The sequence below is a fragment of the Jaculus jaculus genome, chromosome 8 (genome assembly GCF_020740685.1).
Source record: "Jaculus jaculus isolate mJacJac1 chromosome 8, mJacJac1.mat.Y.cur, whole genome shotgun sequence".
Taxonomy (NCBI): domain Eukaryota; kingdom Metazoa; phylum Chordata; class Mammalia; order Rodentia; family Dipodidae; genus Jaculus; species Jaculus jaculus.
In genome coordinates, this window is record NC_059109.1 from 140433997 (window position 1) to 140457310 (window position 23314).

The 23314-nt window shown below is 52.3% G+C and overlaps 2 protein-coding genes across 3 annotated transcripts; both read left to right on the forward strand.

Annotated features, from left to right (window-relative positions):
- The first annotated feature begins 7579 nt into the window (after window positions 1–7579).
- On the forward strand, window positions 7580–11122 carry LOC101618055 (MRG domain binding protein). Its single transcript, XM_004669493.2, has 5 exons — window positions 7580–7739; window positions 8385–8506; window positions 9480–9561; window positions 9871–9945; window positions 10347–11122. The coding sequence occupies exons 1-5, from the start codon at window positions 7592–7594 to the stop codon at window positions 10532–10534; spliced, it is 615 nt and encodes a 204-aa protein (XP_004669550.2). The 5' UTR covers window positions 7580–7591; the 3' UTR covers window positions 10535–11122.
- A 3782-nt stretch (window positions 11123–14904) lies between these two features.
- Window positions 14905–22764, forward strand: Ogfr (opioid growth factor receptor). 2 transcript variants are annotated; one of them, XM_004669453.2, is made up of 7 exons: window positions 14905–15042; window positions 17237–17305; window positions 17851–17929; window positions 18910–18988; window positions 20428–20494; window positions 20992–21140; window positions 21486–22764. In XM_004669453.2, exons 1-7 carry the CDS (start codon window positions 14923–14925, stop codon window positions 22453–22455), a joined length of 1533 nt encoding a protein of 510 aa, XP_004669510.2. In that variant the 5' UTR covers window positions 14905–14922; the 3' UTR covers window positions 22456–22764. The 2 variants fall into 2 exon arrangements, with proteins under 2 accessions (XP_004669510.2, XP_045013180.1); XM_045157245.1 differs by having other exon boundaries at window positions 14926–15042; window positions 17242–17305.
- The last annotated feature ends 550 nt before the right edge of the window (window positions 22765–23314 follow it).

The window sequence follows — 23314 nt, forward strand, 5'->3', positions numbered from 1 at the left end:
GTGCATGCACGTGCACATGCACACACACATTCATATATACATACATATTAGCATTTTCTGGGAAATGTCACACTGTTTCCCACGGCCAGAAGTACAACTCAATCTAGAAATTCTCCTAACCCATGGGCCTTAGGAGTCAGCTGTTTGTTCTTATTTTTGGCTTTTTCACCTTCTCCACATCCCATGGCCCTCATGCACAGTGTCTCCCGGAGCCCTCTTGGACTTCAGTGTCCCCTAGCACCAGAAGGAGACCCAGGCTCACAGTGCAGACCCCCTATCTTTGTGAAGTGTCTTCACACTGCTGCCCACTGTTCTTGCTGTCTATGTCATGCTGGCTTCCAGACCATAGGGACTTATGTTTGCTACAGCAAAGCTTCATGCCTTTCTCATTATCTGAAATGCCACCCTCTGGCCACAATGCCCCTGGGTGCCTGGGGAGCATGGTTGACATTTCCGAGTCTCATCTGCTTTGTCCTCACTAGAGTGCAGTTTGCAGCCACCAGGTCAACCCACTGCCAGGGGACATAAGTCTCAGTGAAGCCACAATGCTGCAAGGTCATGTGGGGGGCTGGACTAGGGTAGCAGGAACTTTATTTCAGAGTGATTCTTCATGCCTATAAAAGAATTACTCCTCTACAAAGAAAATACTGGCCATTCAGTGTTGGTCTGTAGGGAGATCAGAGTTGGCCCCTGCAAGCTGAATTCATAGGTCCTGTGTCCATATTTTTAAGATGCATTCAGTCCTTCTTGGTCCCCTTGGAACTACTTGAGACTGAAATGATTAGTACCCCAGGCACAGCCTTTGTAGAGAGTATAACAGTCCCATTGCTGTCCTTTGGTGCTGTTCAAGTCCTAATTGTCCAGGCCCTAGGGACCCAGGAGACAAGAATAATGACACTCGCCATCAGATGCAGTAAAAGTCTTAATCTTACAGAATAGAAAGAAAGTGGCCCTGTGGGCAGAGATGTTGCTGACATTTGGCTGAATCGTGACTGGAGTAATCTTCAAAGCCAGCAGCAATCAACACTCAGATCAGGCCCAGGGCTGTGAGAGACCAAGGGCCAGCCTCAGAGACACTGGCATGCTGACCTACACAGTCACTTTTTGCACCACTGGGTTTGTCAAATGCAGAGATACTAGCTCTATGCAGAGCACAATGTCCTCTCACACAAGTTTCCTCCAAGTCAACCCCATTCCCCACTACCCTCAGCTGTCCCACACCATTCACAAGAACCCAGCAAGGTTTGCTAGGAGCAGGGGAGGGGTTAGTGGTCAAGGTAGTGAACATGGAGGACAGCCTTTGATGTATGTACCACTTCCAGAGCAATAAGGGGCTGGGGTTCTGGGGTACAGTGCAAAGCTTGGCTTCTCCACCTGATCCAGCAGACCAGTTACTCAGATTCCTGTGCTCAGTTTCCTCATCTGCCAGGGGCTAGTGATGGAACTATAGTAAATTTTTCTGTGAGATTAAGTGACAAAACACCCATGAAGCAGATGCCACCACTAAGCCAAGTAAGTAGACCCTCTTTCCCACCCTTCATCCAGATGAGCCAGGACCTGGGGGAGCCCTCTCAGACACTCCTTCTTCCTCCACTGGATGAAGGTCCTTCCATGCAGCTAGTTTAACAAAGGGCTATGATGGAGGGCTTGAGAGACCACGTGCAGGCAGCAGGTTCAGGAGATTCTTACCTGAACAACAGACAGTGAATGGTGGCTGAGAGCCGCCTAGCCCTCCGTCCACTGCTCCTTCACTGTCTTGGGGTAGGGTATCCCAAAGTGGTCCTGGGAGCTGTAGAAATGGCTTAGCAGTTAAGCACTTGCCTGTGAAGCCTAAGGACCCCGGTTCAAGGCTGGATTCCCCAGGACCCACGTTAGCCAGATGCACAAGGGGGTGCACGCATCTGGAGTTCATTTGCAGTGGATGAAGGCCCTGGCACCCCCCCACCCCGCCTCTTTCTCTCTCTGTCTGTCACTTTCAAATAAATAAATAAAAATGAACATCAACCAAAGTGGTCCTGGTGTCTGATCCCAGGAAGTAAGCATGCTGAGCCAGGTTCCATCAGGAGAAACCTTGTCTTCCAGGTCTCATGGTATCCCTTCATAGGCACCCTTTGAAGAGTTGAATCATCTTATCAGAACAGGAGAATGGGACGGGGGAGATTGCTCAGTGGGTAAAGGCACTTTCTTGCAAAGCCTGATGGCCCTGGTTCAAATCCCCAGTACACATGTAACGCTAGATGCGCAAAGTGTTACAAGTGTCTGGAGTTGTTTGCAGTGGCATACCCATACTCTTTCTGTCTCTTATCTCTGTCTCTCTCTCTGTCTGCCTGTCTATCTCTGTTTGCAAACAAGCAAATAAATAAAAATACTTAGAAAGTATATGAGAATGACCCTGGGAGGTTCAGGCAGCAGAAACTGATGAACTGAAGGGCCTTCTCTGAGTCCTGCTTGCAGATTTCAGAAGCAATGACCAATGTTAGAGTCCAAACCATGGGCGAGCAGCGCCCCTACCGGTAAAATGTGAAACATGCAGGCCTTGGCAGCCTGGTGGAGGGTGGGAGGCATTCCTCTCCTGATGCCACAACTTCTTAATCATGTTATTTCCCCTAAAACAGTAAGTGCATGAAGAGTGGAGTCAAACTTAATAAAGCAACGAGTCTCCCAACTGGCTGCATGGCCCAGCCAGAAAAGGCACAGGATGAGGCAAAACTCCAGAGTATGAGATCAGAAAACCACCCTGGCTGGCAGCTGCTCAGGGCAGAGCTCCTCACCTCCAAGGCCCCTCAGGTTGGGGAAGAGGAGAACACGGATGTCCTCAGCATCCCGATGTGCAGGCGAGGCTTAGAGGGACTCTTTCCAGTGGCTTCTGTAGGCAATTTTCACAGCAGTCCAGGTGTGGCCTTGGGGGTAGTGATAGGCACCCCTTGGTTAGCAGAGTTGTCAAGAGACAATATCAGCTCCCCAGACAACAAATTTGAACCCCAGGGTTGTCTAGAGAATAGTTTGCACCAGTCAAACTTACACAAGTTTGGTGTATAAATGGAAAGACTTGTATATTCACTGAACATGGGAGAACCTTTCCAGGACATGTGTTTCTCACCTGGGCCCAGCCTGAGACCCCTAGCCCTGGGATCAAGATACTCCACAGGCCATAAGCATCTTTTAAAGATTTACGTAGCATCATTTAAAGATGGATCAGAGAGAGAGGGTCATGTATCTGTTTCATCCCAAAGAATAAGGGGAAAGTTAGCCACTTAGTTAGCCAGTGCATCAGCAGATGGTCACTATGCAGCTATGTGCTGGACCTACCTGGAAAGTGAGGAGTAATGCTGCAAAGCCAGCCACATACTGGTATTATGGGTTTTCTGTCTCCAGTTGAGTTCATTGTCTTGTAATCACAAAGAATGATGAACAAGAACAGAAGAGGGCCAGCCACCAGAACCAGATGGTGAGGCCCTATTGCGAAAGACTCCACGTGTTAAGGCTGCAGATCACTGGGAAATTAAGCTGGAGCTGAGCTGTCAGAATGCTGGAAAGAACCATGCTACATGCAGCCTTTTGAGAGAGAGAAGTCATCAGTGGTGTTAAACAGCAGTGGACCCTGCAAGCCTTACAGCTGGCCAGCCAGGCCAAATGTGCCAATTAGCACAATAGTGGCATGTCTATTATGGGAGAATCCATCTGCTCTCTGATTGGACTAGAAGCTGCTCCAATGGAGGGAATGCAGGCCTGAAAACCTAGTCAAAAGCCTATGGCTAGCCAGGCATGATAGCACACATCTTTAATCCCAGTACTCAGGAAGCAGAGATCAAAAGATGGCTCTGAGTTTGAGGCCAGTTTGGAAATACAGAGTGGGTTCCAAGTCAGTCTAGGCTAGAGTGAGAACCTCCCTACAAAAATACAAACAAATAAAGCCTATGGCCAGGTGTGGTGGCACACGCCTTTAATTCCAGCTCAGAGGTAGGATTCCAGGCAGAGGTAGGAGGATCACTGTGAGTTTTAGGCCAACCTGGGACTACATAATGAATTCCAGGTCAGCCTGATCTAGAGCAAGACCCAATCTCAAGTAAATAAATAAAAGTAAAGCCTATGGCTGGGGAAGTCATAAGCCTTAAGAGAGTAATGACTACTGTTATCTGGCTAAATGCATATATTATGCCCACCAAACTGCCCTCTAAACAGTTATATTTATGCTCATATATTCTTTGTTATGACCATATATTAATGCTACTCTCACTTTTGGTTAAAGAAGCTTCTTTTCAAGTGGAGGTGACCACTGTGGATGATGCAAATCTCACCATAGCGCTAAGTGAGGGTGGGGTGTTCAGTCCTAAGTGAGACACATCTGTCACATGGCCCAAGGCTCAGGGGTCATTTTGGAAGAGAAGGCAGAAAAATGTAAGCGCCAAAGGAAAGGCAGGATGAACGGCTCACTCTGCTGTCATCCAGACACATGGCCTTGATATTCATGACCTCACAGCGGCTGACACTACCTACACAAGTTCTGCATAATAGGAGGGGGGAAATGATGGCATCAAAATAAGAGAGACTAGTTGGAAAAAAGAAAGGGTTCAGTGGAGAGGGGGTTCAGAGGGAGAAAAGTGAGGGCAGTCAGAGGGGATTGTGATCGCATTTTTGTTGTTGTTTGTTTGGTTGGTTTGGTTTTCCGAGGTAGGGTCTCACTCTAGTTCAGGCTGACCTGGAATTCACTATGTACTCTCAGGGTGACCTCAAACTCACGGCAATCCTCCTACCTCTGCCTCCCGAGCACTGAGATTAAAGGCGTGAGCCACCATGCCCGGCTGATCATGATATATTGTCTATATTTGTGGATAGTTTTAGTAAAGGAAGAAGGGCAAGTGAGCAACATCTATGTAGAAGCAAAAGTAAAAGGCAAAAGCACAAAGCTCCCAGCACCAGCCGGGAGGGGACCTGAACAAGTTACCATTGATGGCTAGGATTTAGGGGGGGTTATAAGGCTATCTGATTAGGGAAATACACTGATCTCTAAGATGACTGGGCTGAGAAGTATACTTCTGGCTTAATCATCAATCCTCACAAGGTGTCCATGTGTCTCCTTTTTAATCAGGGAATTGGTCATATCCTCTTTCAGTGATGGAGGGGACAGGTTAGCAATGCCTTTAAGCTTTGCAGGAGAGACAGAACTGAATCAAGGATGAAAAGTGCCTCCTTAATCCAGCACTTGGGAGGCAGAGATAGGAGGATCACTGTGTGTTCAAGGCCAGCCTGGGCTGCAGTGAGACCCGAATTTGAAAACAAAAGGGCTGAAACAGCAATAAAGTACCTTCTCACGGAGGGCTTCATGAGGACAGGGAGGCGCCCACCGAGACAAACTTTGCCCTTTCCCCAGAGCCCTGACTTTCCTTTTATCTGGTCAGCTTGGCTGTCTTCACAGCCAGCTGTGACCCTTCCGTTCTTTCTCAGTGTTTTCAACTTCATTGTTTTAGCTCCAACATTCACTTTAACCATTACACTCCCAAGACAAGAACAAAAGACAAAACTACAAATTTTAAAGGTCCCTTCCCTAATGACCTAACAAGTTTCTTCTGCTCTATCACTGGCATTATAGGCATGCACTAGCACACCTGGTTTATGAGGTGCACCTCTACTCAGGTGAAGCCAGCATCTTCACTTTTGTAGCAGAAAAGAATTTCAAAGCCGGGCATGGTGGCCCACGCCTTTTATCCCAATACTCGGGAGGCAGAGGTAGGAGGATCGCCATGAGTTCAAGGCCATCCTGAGAGTACATAGTGAATTTCAGGTCAGCCTGAGCTAGAGCGAGACCTTACCTCAGAAAACCACACACACACACAAAAAAAAAAGAATTCCAAGATGAGTCAGTCTAAAGCAGCAAAATTGAGGTTTACTAGGTAAGGACAAGTTACACATCCAAGCATGGTACAGTCTTCTCAGAGAGTCACTAAATGTTCTTAACAATAGTTATATGTATGCAACTTTGTAGATTTTTACTTTTATGATTTTATTGGTTTTGGATTTTTGTAGAGTCTATCCCAGGCTTACCTAATATTCACTATGTAGTCTCAAGGTGACCTTCAACTCTCAGCAATCCTCCTACCTCTGCCTCCCAAGTGCTGGGATTAATGCTCAGCTTGTTTTTGTTTTGATTTGGTGTTTTTTCTTGTTGGTCTTTAAAATTGCTTAGTGGTTAAGGCACTTGTCTGGAAGCCTAAGGACACAGGTATGTTTCCCTAGTACCCACATAAGTCAGATACACAAGGTGGTTACATGCCTCTGAAGTTTGCACTCTAGCTCTCTCCCTCCAATAAATAAGATTTTTGAAATTTATTTATTAGAGAGAAAGAGAGAGAGGAAGAGGCAGATATATATATAGAGAGAGAAATGGTCGTGCCAGGGCCTCCAGCCACTGCATGCACCATCTTTACATGGGCAATGGGGATTCAAACCTCAGACCTCAATCCCTAGGCTAAGCCATCTCTCCAGCCCAAATTTTTTTGCCGAGGTAGGGTCTCGCTCTAGCCCCAGGCTGACCTGGAATTCACTACATAGCTCCATGTGCTGGGATTAAAGGCATGTACCACCACACCCAGCCAAGTTGTTTATTTTTTTAAGGTACTGCTTTTTTATCTTTTTATTATTTTTTTATTAACAACTTCCATGTTTATAAACAATATCCCATGGTAATGCCTGCCCTCCCCCCACTTTCTCCTTTGAAACTCCATTCTCCATCATAAAACCCCTCCTCCTCTCCATCAGTTTCTCTTTTATTTTGATGTCATGATCTTTTCCCCCTATTATGATGGTCTTGTGTAGGCAGTGTCAGGCACTGTGAGGTCATGGATATCCAGACCATTTTGTGTCTGGAGGAGCATGTTGTAAAGAGTCCTACCCTTCCTTTGGCTCTTACATTCTTTCTACCACCTCTTCCACAATGGACCCTGAGCCCTGGAAGGTGTGATAGAGATATTGTACTGAGCAGTCCTGTCACTTCTTTTCAGCACTATGATGCCTTCTGAGTCGTCCCAAGGTCACTGCCATCTAAAGAGAAGGTTCTATGCCAAAAGTGGAATGAATAGCAGTTATAGGTATGAACATTAAGAGAAGTGCTTACTGGGCAGTTTGATGAGCAGAGTTTATACATTTAGCCAGACAGCAACAGATGTTACACCCCTAGGGTCATGACTACCCCTATTTTAGGTTTTCAGTATCAGGGATGTATTCCCTCCCATGGAGCAGGCCTCCAGTCCAATTAGGGGGCAGTTGGTTTCCACCGTGACAGACGTGCCACTATTGCACCCATTGGCCAGGCTGGCAAAATATAAGGCTTGCAGTGTCCACTGTTGGAAGGTACTGCTCTTTAAGGACCTGCTCCAGCACCACCACTGGCCGAGCAACGCACCAAAAGCAGGGGAGAAGCCTACCGCTAGAGGGCGCCATGCACAGGCCGGAAGACGTCCACAGCTGCGCCTGCGCCGACCCGGACATGCGGTGGCCCGGAGCTTGGCGAGCGCGCACCCGCCACCCGAGTGCGCCTGCGCCGAGCCCGTGGCCGCGCCTGCTCGTGCGGGGCGCCGGTCGCTCGCCGGCGGCCATGGGGGAGGCCGAGGTGGGCGGCACGGGTGCCCCGGGCGACAAGGGTCCAGGGGAGGCAGCCCCGAGCCCGGCAGAGGAGACGGTGGTGTGGAGCCCCGAGGTGGAGGTGTGCCTCTTCCACGCCATGCTGGGCCACAAGCCCGTGGGTGAGCGCCGCCGACCCGCGTGGGGGCGGGGCGGGCCAACCGTCGGCGGGCGGGACCCTGGGAGCTGGTTCCTGGGGCGACCCCTGCCTTCCCTGCTACCCCGTTGTCTCCTGCGCCAATGGCTGCCTTTCCTGTCTGGCGATCTCCCTGGAGACCCCCTGACTTCCCTGCCGGGGACCCTAACCCTGGTGATTCTCCCTCCACCGAACCCCCTTGACGTCCCTGGCCAACACCCTCCGCACCCCCAGGGCCCTCCTGACTACTGTCCCTGGATACCTCTTGATTTCCCTTCCGTCGCCGTGCCCCTAGTCTCCCTGACTTCCCTGTGCCCCTGCCACCCCAGCAGTCCTAGGACCTCCCTCCCCGCTGAGGACCCTTTCCACTTCCTTGACCCTGAGACACCTCCACCCTCCTGCTGTGCATCCCCCATGCTATAGACACCTCTACTGGCCAGTACACCCTTCCCTTGGGACATCCACATGACCTGGGACACCCCCCCCCCATCCCCTTTGGCATCCTGAGCCCTGCAGCAAACTCCCTCTACCATTTGCGCACTCCTGCCCCACTGACACCTCCAGTCTTGTACCTCTTCCCCTCTGCTCTCCTCCTCCCCTCCCACTTCACCTGCTGCCCTGCATCTCACAGGAGTGAACAGACACTTCCACATGATTTGTATCCGGGACAAGTTCAGCCAGAACATTGGGCGCCAGGTCCCCTCCAAGGTCATCTGGGACCACCTGAGCACCATGTATGACATGCAGGCACTGGTGAGTTTAACCCCTGTACACCCACTGCTAGACATAGGGGGAGACACTGCCATATCCTATCTTCACAAGGCCAGGCCAGCACAGGGCAGGGCCCGTCGCTCAGCCGGGTCTGCTGGGCAGAGCTGCAGGTGATCAGGACACAGAGCTCATGTGAAAAGTACAAGCTAGTGATGATCACTGGTCAGGTTTTTAGGGAATCTACTTTAGATTGGATAGTCATAGAAGTCTCAGGTAGATAATTTGGTGCTGAGACCCCAGGAAAGAGATTAGCCGCAAGGACAAATTTGGGGGCAGAGACTCCAGCCCTTAGCCACTATCAGTGCTGAGGGCCCAAAATCCTTCAGGTGGAGGGTGACCTTATCTGAGTCCCATTGAGGTAATTACGGTGGCCTCTATGGGAGCCAGATAGATAGTTTCTGTCCTCCTGGAATTAAGAGCTGGCAGTGTGAGACCAGGAACTAGGTAGCCAGAGTGGTCTAGAGAGCTGGTGGTGGCTGGCAGGCAAACAGGGTATCTAGTGTTTAGTAACCAGGATGGCCGAGTGAGCTGGCAGTGCCTGTGGCCTTGACTCAGTGCCCCTTGGGAAGCACTGTTCTATTGAGACCAACACACTGGTGATCTGAGGTATGCCCTGGTGTGCGTGCCAGCAAGGTTGCCTTGTCCTTAGGACCCTCTCAGCAGCACAGGCCTGGTCTTTCCCTCCAGCTTTCTGCAGAGCTGGTGCTAGCCTGGCCCTCCCTAGGCATCTAGAATGCTCAGTCCAGGTGGATCTCTGCAGGCAGAAGGAAGGATGGACTTCACCAAGCCCCCACACACAGTCTGCTACTGTGCATCTTCAATGACCTGCTAACATGTTTTCTGCTTTTTTTTTTAATTTTTATTAGCATTTTCCATGATTATAAAAAAAAAAATCACATGGTAATTCCCTCCCTCATGTTTTCTGTTTTTTGAAAATATAAAACACTGCCAACAGCATGAATCTGAGATTCTTCCATTCCCGAATCCAGAGAGGAACTTTGTCCTTCCAGAGGAGATCATTCAGGAGGTCCGAGAAGGTGAGACTTGGCCACCATCAAGGCTGGGAACAGAAAAGGCCAGACCAGGCCAAGGGTGGGGAGGCCAAGGTCCTCCAGGGAGGTGTGAGGGTCCTGCTCAGGCCCCCACCTCCAGTGGCACCTGGGAGGTTTGGGAACCAGGGGCTGGGGAGGGCTTTGCTCAAGGGCAGTCTCCTGATGGATGCCGTCTCGTGATGGACGCCGAGGCCTGTGTGGGCAGCGAGAGTCGGAAGCAGTCCTGGCCAGACCGTCTCCCAGCGCTGGCCACCACCGTGGGTTTCCAGTGAACGGCAGCTGTCTCCTCCACAGGAAAAGTGGTCATTGAAGAGGAGATGAAGGAGGAGATGAAGGAGGACGTAGATCCCCACAGTGGGGCTGATGATGGTGAGTATGGAGCCCCCGCTGTAGCACAGAACCCCTTATCCCCACCCTGAAGCCTGTCTTGGGCAGGGCATGATCAAGGCAGCCACGGAATCTGCAGGTTAGAGTGTTCAAGTCATCATGAGCAGAGGAGCCCCCAGTGGCCAGTGCAGGGCAGGACACCATATTGAGCCTGAGGTGGCCTGAGTGTGAGGCACCAAGTATGCACCAGGCTCCCTTCAGGCCTAGGTGTATAGAGCTCCCGCTCAGGGGCGTGCAGAAGGCTCTATGTACATCTCATTTCTAACCCTAACCCTAGGCATATGGGGTTCCCACCTAGGAGGGTGCAGAGGGCTCTGTGTACATCTCACTTCTTTAGCTGAAGATGTATATTCTGTTTTCAGCCAAACTTTTTTTTTCCTCAGTTTTTTCGTCTTCAGGGAGCTTGGGAAAATCAATAGAAAAATCCAACAAAGACAAAGAGAAGAACTCCTCAGACTTGGGGTGCAAAGAAGGGGCAGACAAGAGGAAACGCAGCCGGGTCACCGACAAGGTTTTGACTGCCAATAGCAACCCCTCCAGCCCCAGTGCTGCCAAGCGGCGCAGAACATAGATGCCACCTCAGCCCCAGGTGGTTACAGAGACATTCCAGCGCTACAAGCTCCTGCTGCCTGCCCTCAGGCCACCAGATGAATGTGGCCATCCACCAGGGATGCTTGTGTGGGCTTCTTTCATGTCATCAGACCATCAGAACCCCAGTGGCCCCAAAAGACCATGGTCATCCCTGCTTGGTGAGACCCCTGAGCCTGCCTCCTGTGTTCTCCTGGTCAGCTCCACTTGTGCTCACTGTGTGAAGGGGAAAGGAGGTGTGGGGCCAGAGGACCCACAATCAGCAAGCAATAAAGCACTGTCCACACTGCTCTTGGAAGGAGCCACTTGTCTTCCCTGGACACCGGCTCTTTGCCATCTGCTTGTCCTGTAAGGCTCCTGTCTGCACTGACATCGGGAGAAGGTGGCTTTGGAGGTCCCACAGCACGTCAGCATGCTTGGAAGGCCTCCCGCCACTTGGGAAGCGTAACTGGATACTTCACCTCACTCGTACTGTAACAATGTACAGAATTTGTTTGGTATTTCACTATTTAATTTCTAAGAAACTATTTTACTAGTGTTTTGTAAGAGAAAAAAATACTGCAAAGTTAAACCTGTGTTGTATTTTTTCTGAGCTGTTTTGTTTTAAGATAACTACTGAGATACTTCTGGCTCAGTTTTTATATGCCAGGTACAGAGAATTTGTAGTGGTTATTTTTGTAATTTTAGTAACATACAAAAGGACCAAATGAGGACATGGAGGCCATTGGGCCGACAAGGTAATGGCCTGTTGAAGTATGCTTTCATTGACTACAGAAAATTAAAGCACACACACACAAAAAAAATTCAACCTGGAGTTACGTGGTTTTAATGGCAAAATAAGGTTAGATTTTCCTGTAGAGGGAAGTCTTCAGGATTCATAACTGAAGATCACACTTAGATGACTTGCTGATGTCCATTGGTATACTGTAAATGTGATGGGTCCAGAGCCATTAAAGATGACAAACTTCAACACAGGCTTGGCACCTGTTCCCTGCATGCCTAGCTGACTCTGAGCACTTGACCAGATGTTGCCAACTAGTCTGTCTCTTTCCCAGAGCAAGTCCAGCTGTTGGGTGTGATGAGCAAATATACTCTGTCCTGGCCAGTCTCCATCCCGACCACTGCCTGGTCCTGAAACCCCTCCCACTAGCACTGGAGCCTTTCAGGCTGGCCTGCACACCAGCCTACCATCACTCCCAGGCAGGACAGTATGGTTACCTGGAGCACACCACTGGCTCCAGCTTCCCAGCTCAAAAAATCTTGGGTGGACACAAGCTTACCTGAGGAACACCTGGTCTGCTCTCCCCCAGGTGAGCCAGCTTGTGTGGAAGCCCATCAGACCTATTTCAGCAATAACCTGCCTGGGGGAAGGGGGGCTGGAGGATTAAGTTCTGCCCCAGCTGAGCTGAGTCCCAAGCACTAGGCAGGATACTCAAAGCAGTGCTAGGTGCCCTAGAGGAAGAAGCAGGGAGGCTACTCCATCACGCTGCCAAGGGAGGGCTGTGCCAGCCCTCACACAGTCCACCGCTGGAGGAGGGCTCTGTGGGAGAGGCTTGGCGCATGAGTACAGAAATAGCATGCGGAGCAGATGGGGCCTGAGCAACCGTGCAGTGACTGGCTCTTCAGCCAGTCCCATTGTTCTAAACCCCCATGTGCAAGAGCAGTCCTGGAACTCAGTTTTCATGCCAGGAGTGTGCAGAAAGGCCTCCTCAGGCTTCTGTCTTGTATCTTATTTTCAGATGGCTGTTCTAGCAGTTTTCCCCCACAGCCCCACTGTCCCATTCTGGCCACACTGCCTTACCAGAGGCCCATGGCAGGGCAGAAGATGTGCTGCCCTCCCGAGTTCCTCAGCCCTTAGACGGGCATGTGTCCATGTGCTTTTAAGGGATGTTCAGATAAACTGCTGCTAAGGGCGGCAAATGAAACTCAACAGGCCCTGGGCAAAGTGACCTGAAGTTCTGCTGGGATGGGTGCTAAACCTCTCCTGACGTAGGGCGGGATACGGAGTTTGTAGCGGTAATGTCAAGCTGGTGCTGAGACCTAGATCAGGAAGGACACAAAAGCGAGGTGCAGCTTCCAATGGATGCGGTCTCACCTCTCCCAGCCTGGCCCAGGACAATCTGGAAGGGAGAGTTGGGGAGTGAACTGGCACAAAGCAGCTGATGGGAGGAAAGTTATTTATTTTGGCTGACAGACTCAAGTGGAAGCTTCATGATGGCAGGGGAAAATGTGGCATGAGCAGAGGCTGGACATCACCTCTGCCACAGCAGGTGGAACACCACAGCGTGAGCAGGAGCTGACCAACCTGGCAAACAGTGTTAATAAACCTCAAAGTCCCCCCCTCCCCAGTGACACACAGTGACCTCCAGCAAAGCTCTACCTCGCAAAGCATTTAAAACACATGAGATCGTGAGGGACACTTAATCCAAACCACCCCTCTGCACTGCTCCGAAAACAGCAAGACTAATACTGAGTGCAACAGCGGGCTGCAGAGCATGTGGAGTGGGCAGACTTGGGCCAGGTACAATGGCTGGGACTAGTTTTACCTGATTGAAGTGCTAACATATTTCTAAGTACATCCTAGCCAGACTCCTGCAAGGCTTGTCCATATTAGTGCTACCTCCTATGAGAGTAGAAGACTGGGCTGGGGAGATGATTCAGTGCTTAAGGTGTTTGTCCGCAAAGCCTAAGGACCCAGGTTCAATTCCCCAGTACCCACACAAAGCTAGATGCACAAAGTGGCCCCTGTATCTGGAGTTCATTTTCAGTGGCTGGAGGCCCTGGCACACCCATTCTTATTTTGTCTCTCCTTGCAAGTAAATAAGATATTTTGTTAATGTTTTTTTTTTTTTAATTTATTTATTTATTTGAGAGCGACAGACACAGAGAGAAAGACAGATAGAGGGAGAGAGAGAGAATGGGCGCATGAGGGCTTCCAGCCTCTGCAAACGAACTCCAGACGCGTGCGCCCCCTTGTGCATCTGGCTAACATGGGACCTGGGGAACCGAGCCTCGAACCGGAGTCCTTAGGCTTCACAGGCAAGCGCTTAACCGCTAAGCCATCTCTCCAGCCCAAGATATTTTTTTAATGGAGGCTGGAGAGATGGCGTAGCAGTTAAGGCACTTGCCTGTAAAGTCAAAAGACCCAGATTTGATTCCCCAGGACCGACATAAGCCAGATGCACAAAATATGTATCTGGAGTTTGTTTTCAGCAGCTAGAGGCCCTGGCATGCCTATTCTCACTCCTCCCCACCCCTCCTCACCCCCCCAACTCCTTCTCCCTCAAATAAATTTAAAAAGAAGAGTTCTCCACAAATGAGGGCCACATACTGACCCTTCTAATAGCCAGGGCAGCACTAAGCCACACTAGGCATCTTTGGACGGAGGATACTAAGGGAAGGAGCAGCCCTGGCGTGGCATCTGGAGAGGGCCCTACTGCAAAGTGGTCTCAGAAGCAGCCAACAGGCACCTCAGTGTGGCTGTAACTGTAACGTGTAAGTGTGCAATGTTTTCACAATGCTCTTTGTCAGTGTAGCTCTTGTACTGGCATTCACCAGGCAGCAGCAGGACAGGCCTCTGCAAGTGGTATTGTTGGCTCAGGCATGCTTGTCTTTCTGCAGTGGCAAGGCAGCCTGGCTACCCATGTGCTCTCAGATCAGCCAAACCCTGAGCAGTGATCTCCAGCACCCACTACCAACCCATCTCAGCAGGTGTAGGATTTTGAGGCCTCTGGAGCCCACCCATGCCCCCTGGATTTCCCCTTTCTCTTCTGCCACAAGCAGTCCATCAGGTAACAAGGTCAGGCTCAGGATCAGTCTGCAGCGGTGGCCAGTAACCCAGGGGCTGCTGATCCACCTGTCGTGGGTTGGGGAGCTTGGGGCGGTGTCAAGAGTCTATGGCTTCAGGGATTCACTACTATAACGTGGACACAGAGGCCTACCAAGAGAAACGGTGAGCTAAATGCAGCAAAAAAGGTCAGCACGCGGCAGCCCTCACGCGTGCAGGGAGGCGGGCCTCCTAGGCTCTAGGGAAGGGTGCTGCCCCCAGGCCCAGGGGAAGGAGGTTCTGGGCCCTGTCCTGTTCCCAAGGAGATGAACCAGCGGTAGGCTGTGGCGCCGAGCCCGGGGAGGCAGCCTTGCGGGAGGGGATGGGGCGGACATCACCGTGGGCAGCCTTCTCGAGGTCACCCTCTAGGCCTGGAACACCCCGATGGGCACCGGCGGCGCCGGCTCGCTCCCTTGCTCGCGCCGACTGCGCGGGGGCCGGGGCGTGGGCGGGGCCAGCGCCGTCCTCTTGGCTCCGCCCCCCTCCGCGCTTCCTCCTCGCGGACTTTCGCTTCCGCCGGGAGGGAGTCCCGCGGCCGCCGGAGCATGGACGAGTTGGACTGCGACTCCACCTGGGAGGAGGACGATGGCGCGGAGGACGGCCAGGCGGACGACGCGGGCGACGAGGACGGCGACGCCGGGAGGCCGCGACCCGGCTCACTCCAGGTGCGGCGCGGAAGACCGGGGGACCACCGGCGCCCAGGTTGCTCCGCCGGAGGCCCCGGAACCCCGAGGCCCGCTCTGCCTGGCCTGGGGCGTCCGGGAGCCACGGTCCGGCCCGGGAACTGCGCGGGTGACGTCAGGGCCGCGTCCGGGCGTGGGCGGCATTTCCCCGGGGTGCCCGGGCCCCCCCAGACCCTCGGCGGGTTGGAGCCGCCCGCCCTCCTCTTACCCACCAGCCCCTCTCTGCGGACTGAACCGTGCCCGGAAGACTTGCTCCTTGGGGCCTGCCGAGGCCTCAGTGCCGTAGGCTGCCTGTCAGCCCTTTGGTTACTTTGTTGACACCGGGTGCTTCTTTCCTTGGGGTTACTTCTGTTGCCTTCTGTCTTCTCCTCGTCTCCTGGGTTACTTTTGTTGCCAGCAGCAGGTTAGGACTGTGACTGTGTTGCAGTCAGCTTCACGTGGCTAGGATAAACCTCCAGACCAGCTGTGGGAGGAATGGCGTTTATTTCAGGCTCACAGATAGATGGAGGGGAAGTTCAAGATTGGTGGAAGAATCCGGCCCCCTTTCCCAAATCCACGCGGAGAAAAATACCACAAGCAAGCCCACCCTGGAAACCCCAGGCAGAGCTCTGGCACTCTGCATACCTTAGGCTGGAAATCAGATCCATCCCCAGTAACACCTTAGAGCTAGACGCCAGGATCTGCCCACAGTGACATCTCCTCAAGCAGGCTACTGGAAAAAAATAAGTTACTAGCTTTCATAATCTATTGGGGGACATCCACTGAAACTACAGACCCCAAAACCCATTCTCACCATTGCTATGAGCCCCGGTTGTTTGACTAACCACCTTCCAGTAGCCTTGGTGAAAAAGTGGCCCAGCATGTGGAGGGGCTCCCAGCATGGCCTCTGCCTGCCTGTTTCAGGATGGGGCTCAGACTGAACAGGCATCAAGTTCACAGAGCTGGCCCTGGCCAAACCACTGGTGATGTGGCCACCCTTGGACTCTGATGTGAGTTAGTGATTCCCCACTGCAGATGTCTGGCCACACTGCTGGAGACAGGGCTCAAGCACAGTGCCCATGGCCTCCAATCTTTGCTTCCTGTGGAAGCCCCAAGTCCTACTTCTCCATTCCCTGCAGACCCCCTTAAACTTCCACAACTGCCCTGACATGGGACCCTGGAGAGGCTCTTTCATTTTGGGGCTATGTCCTGTGTGCATTTGTGGGCTGTTCCTTTTCCAGCTGGCTTCTTGGCCACCATTGGCCATCCTCCTGAGTCAGGGAGAAATGAAAGTTTGTGGCTTTTGCTGAGTTTCAGTTTCTGTTTACTGGCCCTTGCCTGCTCAAGAGAACCCTACCCTGGCTTAGAAATCAGTCAGTAGGGAAGGAGTGCAGAGCTCGGATGCAGGGGCCTGAACTCTGTTCCTTCCAGTGCTTCCCAAATTGTTTCCTGAGGCAGAATAGGCCCTGCCCAGCTGGGCTCCACCTTGGAGTTCTACTTTCCACCCTCACAACAGCATCCCAATTGCTAGTGGCCTCTTCTGATCCTGTCCTGGACCCTGTTTGGTCTGCAAAGACAGTGGCTGAATGGTATGCATGGGGTTGTGAAGACACGTGACCTTGCTGAAAAGCCAGCCTAGACGGGAGATGTGGTGTCATCCTACACGTTGGGCCACTGAGAAGCAGGGTTTGGAGGGAAGGGGCCTTATTCATTTATGTGTTCATTCATTCATCCATCCATCCATCAGACCCGGCAGAGGCATCTGAGTCCCCTCTTGGGCTGTAAGTGGCCAAGTGACTACCACTGGGGATAAAACCTGGTGACGTATTACAGTAGTGTGAGGGGAAATGCTGTAATATTTGAGGACATAATGAATGAGACTAGAGTAAGAGTGGCCAGCAGGCCAAAGAAGAGATGCAACTGGGGTTTAGGAACAAGAGGTTAGCCATGGCACTCCATGGCAGTATGCACATTGGCCTTTAGGTCAGGTCACCCTAAGGTGGAAGGAGTCAGAGAGAGGCCAGGCCTCTGCTGGGCCAGTCTGTGTACTGGGAGAGGTGCTTCACAAGCATCCAGATCTGCCTTCTTGAAACCCCGACACAAGCTGGGTGGGGAGCAGAGCTGAAGATAGTGATGAACACTCCTCCTGCAGACACAGGTCACTGTTGCCCTCTCATCCTGTTTGTTCTCTCCCCAGTCTAGGATGACAGGGTACCGCAACTGGCGAGCCATGCAGGACATGCGCAGGTACCGGCACCACTACCCGGTAGGTGCCTACAGCCCCACTTGGAAACTCAGCCCTCTCCCCAGTTAGTGTCCCCTGGCCTGCTGGAAACCCAGCCTGGAGATTCTGGGATGTGACCCTCACTGTCCAAAGCACATAGTGGCCCACATCCCTATCCTTCCTCTTGTTACGAGGTAATGGGGCTCTCTGCCTTCCCTGAGCCTTAGCGCAGCTTTAGGACGAAGTTCTGCCCCTTCCTTCCAACCCTGTGCCATTCAAGGCTTCACACAGGGCCCTCTGGTTGGGTCTAGCCGCCTGCTCAGCATGGGGATCATCTTCAGTCCCTGTACTCAGCACGAGAGTCTCCAGCAACCCCTGGGGTACCACCTTTGAGGTGCAGGAGAAGGGGGAGCTCCAGCCCTGGCACATGTTGGTGAGGAGGTGAAGAGGGCACTACCCTCCAACCCTGCCCTTGCCTGCAAACGAGAGCTCTGGCTGAGCTGCAGAGTTTTAAGTCAGCCTTGGGAAGCTTGGAGGCTGCCTGCTTCTGATGAGTCCCCAGCAGCCCCCGTTTTCTGGTTCTTCAGGATTTGGTGGAACAAGACTGCAACGGTGACATGCCCAACCTGAGCTTTTACAGAAACGAGATCCGCTTCCAGCCAAATGGTATCTGCCTCTCAACTCCCATTAGTCCTGCCCACTTGTCCACTAGGAGCATAGTTTAGGCTGAGCTCTGCTTGCTGGCTGGCTTGCTGTGGCTTTCAGATGGCCCTACAGTGCCCCCTAGAGATGAACAGGGGGAATGGGGTTTGTATCCCAGGCTGACACACTAAAAGGACCAGAAAGTAAGCATTTGAGACCTTCCCATCAGGAAGCCCTCTGTCAAAATTGTAGCTATGCTTTAGTGTGAAGGCAACATATGTGAACTGGCCAGGGAGATTTTTTTAATTATCTATTTATTTATTTACTTCTGGCTAGGGTTATGGGTTGGTTTGTTTTGAGAAACAGTTTTGTTATGTATCCCAGAATGGCCTTGAACTTGCAATTCTACCACCTTAGGTCTCCCATATGCTAGGATTTCAGGCATAAGCCACAATGCTGAGCAGTTTTGAGTGGAGTAAAAGTAAATTTTGTGAAATAAATCACCATGTGAAATTAAAATTTCAGTGTAAGTAAAGTCGATGTCCTCCCACACCCATTGATTTGTGCAGTTGCTTTCTTACTAAAACATGGGACAGGCCATGTGACCACACACAGTCTGAGGTATTTTTTTTATCTGGCCCTTCACAGACTCCTGCCCTAGATGGTGTTCCAGGACTGAGTTCTGCTGGGGTTTTATTTGAGGACAGAGTTCCCCAGCTAATAGACTGCTTTGGGTACGAAGTGAGGCCCTCCTTCTGCAAAGGCCAGTCAGAGTCAGGAACTGTGCTCCCTTGTGGGTCTGTCCACCATCAGCAGGAAGGGTCTGCTTTCTACTCTGCAGAGGAGGGTGGAGGCCTACACACCCAAAGCTGGGACCCTTTAGACCAGAAGAGCTAATGGATAGCTCTGCTTAGCCCTGAGACCCTAAATTGGGGGAGGAGACAGTTTCAATGGAGTTCTGTTTCCTAAAGCTATCAGCTGATCTCTCCCTACTGGGCATGTAGGCTATTTCATCGAGGACATTCTTCAGGACTGGAAAGACAATTATGACCTCCTTGAGGACAATCACTCCTATATCCAGTGGTGAGTGGGACAGGCCTTGGGGAGGTGGAGGGCCTGGGATCCAACCAGGAACTCCAGACCACCTGCTATCTCCTTCTGTGTCTGAGTGGGTATGGAACACTCTGTCCTTTTTGTAAGCCTCTGTGCAGGAAACAGATGGTGGCTGAGCACCTCTGTTGTGCGTCCCTCATCCTGTGGGGCTGCTGGTCACTAAGGGACCTGTGATCAGTTCTCAGCAGCCTATGCAGCTGAGGGCTGAGGTGATGCAGGAGAGAACTATTTGAAAACCTGGCAGGGAGGGTGGGCAAGCCTGCCTGTCTAGAGGGGCAGCCAGGGCTGGGCTATGCCTGACTTGGGTTGTGGCAGGCTTCCAAGTTGGAACTTGGGCATGGCGGCACATGATAGCCTTGGAGAGTCATTGCCCAGTAAGTATTCCTTGTTTGTGGGCAGACCATTGGGCAGCTCCTGGGAGCCTCGTGGCATGGGGTCCATCATGGAAATAGTCCTATATTATTAATAATACAAGAAAAAGAAATAAGAAAAATAGGACTTAAGGGGATTGCTCAGTGGCTAAAGACTCTTTATTCCAAAGCCTGTCTGCCTAAGCTCAATTCCCCAACACCCATGTAAAACTTGACAGAAGATGGCATGGCACATATATCTGTGATCCCAGAGGGCCAGCTAGACTTCCTTTTTGAGACAGGATATCTACCTGCTATGAAGATTGCCAGGCATGGTGGCGCATGCCTTTAACCTCAGCATTCAGGAGGCAGAGGTAGGAGGGTCACCATGAGTCTGAGGCCACCCTGAGACTACATAGTGAATTCCAGGTCAGCCTGGGCTAGATTAAAACCCTACCTCAAAAAATAAATAAATAGAATAAAAAGAAGGTAGAAGAAGCCGGGTGTGGTGGCGCACGCCTTTAATCCCAGCACTTGGGAGGCAGAGGTAGGAGGATTGCCGTGAGTTCAAGGCCACCCTGAGACTACAGAGTTAATTCCAGGTCAGCCTGGACCAGAGTGAGACCCTACCTCAAAAAAAAAAAAAAAAAAAAAAGAAGGTAGAAGAGCAGATACCATGTGGTTGCCCTCTGACCTCTACATGGATGGCATAGCACCCATGTACACATTAATTAATTAATTAATTATAAGAAATAGGAAAGTGTAGGAAGGAAAGCCTTGCAAGCTACCTCCCCTGTTAAAGGGTGGCACGCAAGCTGACCCTGCCCATCATGACTGTGTACCAAGTGGCCCACTGAGCACACAGGTCAGGGCTCCAAACAGCTATCTCACCTGGTCCAGGCCTTCTGCCACCCAACTAAAGAAGGCCAGCTAGCCACTCCCAGGGTTGAGAGGGAGCCAGTGAGGGTAGCAAGCTGACCCCCTGCCACATAGAAAGCTTGAGCCTGAGGGCTGGAAGCTGATCCTGGCACCACCTGCCTGTGTCCTGTGCTCTTACAGGCTGTTTCCTCTGAGGGAACCCGGAGTGAACTGGCACGCCAAGCCCCTCACGCTCAAGGAGATTGAGGTGAGTCTCCACCCTATCCTTCCTCTAGTTACGAGGTAATGGGGCAAGCAAGGGAGCTTGCAGAGCTTCCTCGGTCACCTGCTTCTCGGGCACTGCCACGGAGGAGCAGGGGCCAAACTCTGGTCTGGTGGCCCTGCTCCTGCTCCATAGTATTCTTGTGGCATCTAGAAATCTGCCCAAGATTGTTACCACCTGATTAAGGGGTGGAGGAGGCAGCCCTGAGAGATGGAGTGATGGGGATGAGGGACAAGGTGGGTCTAAGCAGCAAGGAATGCCCTGGAACATGTAAAGCAGTTTCATAGAGGAGACGACCTTCCCAGTGTGCTGGGAGAAGAAAGCTGGAGACTTGTTGGTATGGCCTGTCATCTCATCCTGAGAGGCCAAGTTGGAATCCTGAGAAAAGCTTGGGACAGTGTAATAATGTTATGATAATCCAGCGGCTACAGAAAAGTGGTCCAGGGTGGACCACATGAGATCCCCCATGGTGTGTTTCACAGGCATTCAAACGCTGTGAGGTGATCAGAGAGCGACTCATCCGGGCCTACGAGCTCATGCTGGGCTTCTATGGAATTCACCTGGAGAACCGGGACACAGGTGCAGTGTGCCGCGCGCAGAACTACCAGCAACGCTTCAAGAACTTGAACTGGTGAGGACAGTACTACTGCCAGCAGCCTCCTGTTCAGCTGCTAGTGCCTCAGATCACACCCCCACCCCTACCAGTGTTTCAGGCAGATGTGAGGAGGCCCTGTGAGGTTGTGGAGGAAGCAGTTCCTCAGGCCTAGGAGGATCCCTCCCCTTCCGTCCCACAGACACAGGCAGGTCTGTTGACAGCCACTCTGACGGGTCTCTGAACTGGGTGGGGACAGCTCCTGTACAAGGGCCTAGGGTGCACATGCCATTTTCTCTGGTAGGGGACTGAAACACCTTGGAAACTTGGGGTGGAACTACTGGGGACTTCACTCCAGCCTCCTGCCATGCCTTCCCTCCACAGTCGCAGCCACAACAACCTGCGCATCACACGCATCCTCAAGTCCCTTGGAGAGCTGGGCCTGGAGCACTACCAGGCGCCACTGGCACACTTCTTCCTGCAGGAGACGCTGGTGCGGGAGGAACTGCCTGGTGTGCGCCAGAGCGCCCTGGACTATTTTCTATTTGCCGTGCTCTGCCCTCGCCAGCGCCGGGAACTTGTGCACTTTGCATGGGAGCACTTCCAGCCTCGCTGCAAGTTTGTCTGGGGACCCCACAACAAGCTGCGGAAATTCAGGCCCCAGGCCACACCTTGGCCTCTGGTGGGACCAGGGCAGGCAGAGGGGGCCAGGGACCCTTTCCAGGAGGCTGACACCCAGAGTCGGACCTGTGGGTCTGGGAAGGACCCAAGTGGGGAGAGTGAGTCCACTGAGGGCCCCCAGCTGCTAAGCACAAGTCCCCAAGATGTGGGAACCTTGGATGGGGACCCAGGAGATGAGACCAAGCCTATGAGCCCCAAAGAGAGCAAGAAGAGGAAGTTGGAGGCAAATAGGCTGGAGCAGGCCCCAAGGAAACCAGACCCCCAGGGTGTGTCTGAGGTGGAGAAGATTGCCTTGAACCTGGAGGGATGTGCCCTCAGCCCAGGTAACCAGGACCCTGGGGAGATGGAACAGCCCAGCCCTGTGCCTTTAGGGGTTGGGGTGGCTGATGAGATGAGGAAGCGGAGGAAAGTGGAAGAGGAGGCTGGAGGTGATGGAGTGGCTGCCAATCCCAGCATCCAGATACCAGCCTCTTCCCCTTCAGAGTGTCCTGAGGCCCAACAGGGTGGGGATGGGCCTAAGGAGGACCCAGAAAGCCAGGTGGGGCCCGAGCAGGGTGCCCCTGGCAGCCCAGGAGAGAACCCAGGCCCTGTGCCTGGTAGCACAGGAACCTCAGTGGATGAGTCAGGGGAGACTGCAGGGCTGGGTTCCTCTCCTGGACCTGGAACGCCTTAGTGGGACATCTTGGCCCTGCCCAGCATGCTGCAGGGGTGCCTGGGCCTCGGAGCCCTGTTGCTGGCTCTGCTTGGTGCCCTACAGTGCTGGCCTCTCCCTGGTGGTCACTGCAGCAGCCACCAGAGGGACTGAGGCCCTCAGGGAAGGCCATAGCCTTCAGAATCCTCCTTACCTCTGTGCCCTCCCCCACTGCCCTCTGAGCCCCGTGTTTGTGAACAGACCCTACGGGTCTGGTGGGGGGCCTCTTTTCTTAGTGTGGTGCCAAGTGAGGCCTTTTCTGAATAAACATTTGACTATGTCTTTCTGGTACAGACTCAGGTCCTGTGATTGAGTGCACACACCATTTTCTCTGCCTACACAGGTACCCTTCGGGGTGGCAGCAGCCAGCTCACTGGACACAGCCCAGCACAGGCACTCCACCCAGACATGCTCACCTGTCTCCAACCTGTAATTTCTTTGAGTCTGAGGGCTGGCCCCTTGTCTGCCTTTTGCCACCTGTTGGGGCTGGGACTGCTGTGCAGCCTCCTTTCCATCTGACCCTGTCTGACTGGTGGGTGCCTCATGTACCCTACTATAGCCCCTTTCCACTGCCAGGTTTTGCCACCTTCTGGTTCCTCAATACATATGACACCAAGGTGAGCTTTATGGGGCTTTGGAGAAGAGTGTCTAACGCACACCCCAAGGGGATATACGCATATTTGAGCAAGCAAGGTACTGGAGCTCAAAGTCCAGACCTACATACTCTCCCAAGGAAGGGGAGCACAGTTTACCCAGAGTTGGGTCTGTGAGTCCCCTGCTGGGTCTGGGAAAGATCACAGTACCGTGCCATGAGCAGAGCTCTCTGGAGGCTGGCTTGTGT

Coding starts and splice junctions, on each gene's coding strand:
- LOC101618055 (XM_004669493.2), top strand. CDS start 7,592: ATGGGGGAGGCCGAGGTGGGCGGCACGGGTGCCCCGGGCGACAAGGGT. Junction 7,740..8,384: donor GCTGGGCCACAAGCCCGTGG/GTGAGCGCCGCC, acceptor TGCATCTCACAG/GAGTGAACAGACACTTCCAC. Junction 8,507..9,479: donor TGTATGACATGCAGGCACTG/GTGAGTTTAACC, acceptor CACTGCCAACAG/CATGAATCTGAGATTCTTCC.
- Ogfr (XM_004669453.2), top strand. CDS start 14,923: ATGGACGAGTTGGACTGCGACTCCACCTGGGAGGAGGACGATGGCGCG. Junction 17,930..18,909: donor GATCCGCTTCCAGCCAAATG/GTATCTGCCTCT, acceptor CTGGGCATGTAG/GCTATTTCATCGAGGACATT. Junction 18,989..20,427: donor AATCACTCCTATATCCAGTG/GTGAGTGGGACA, acceptor GTGCTCTTACAG/GCTGTTTCCTCTGAGGGAAC.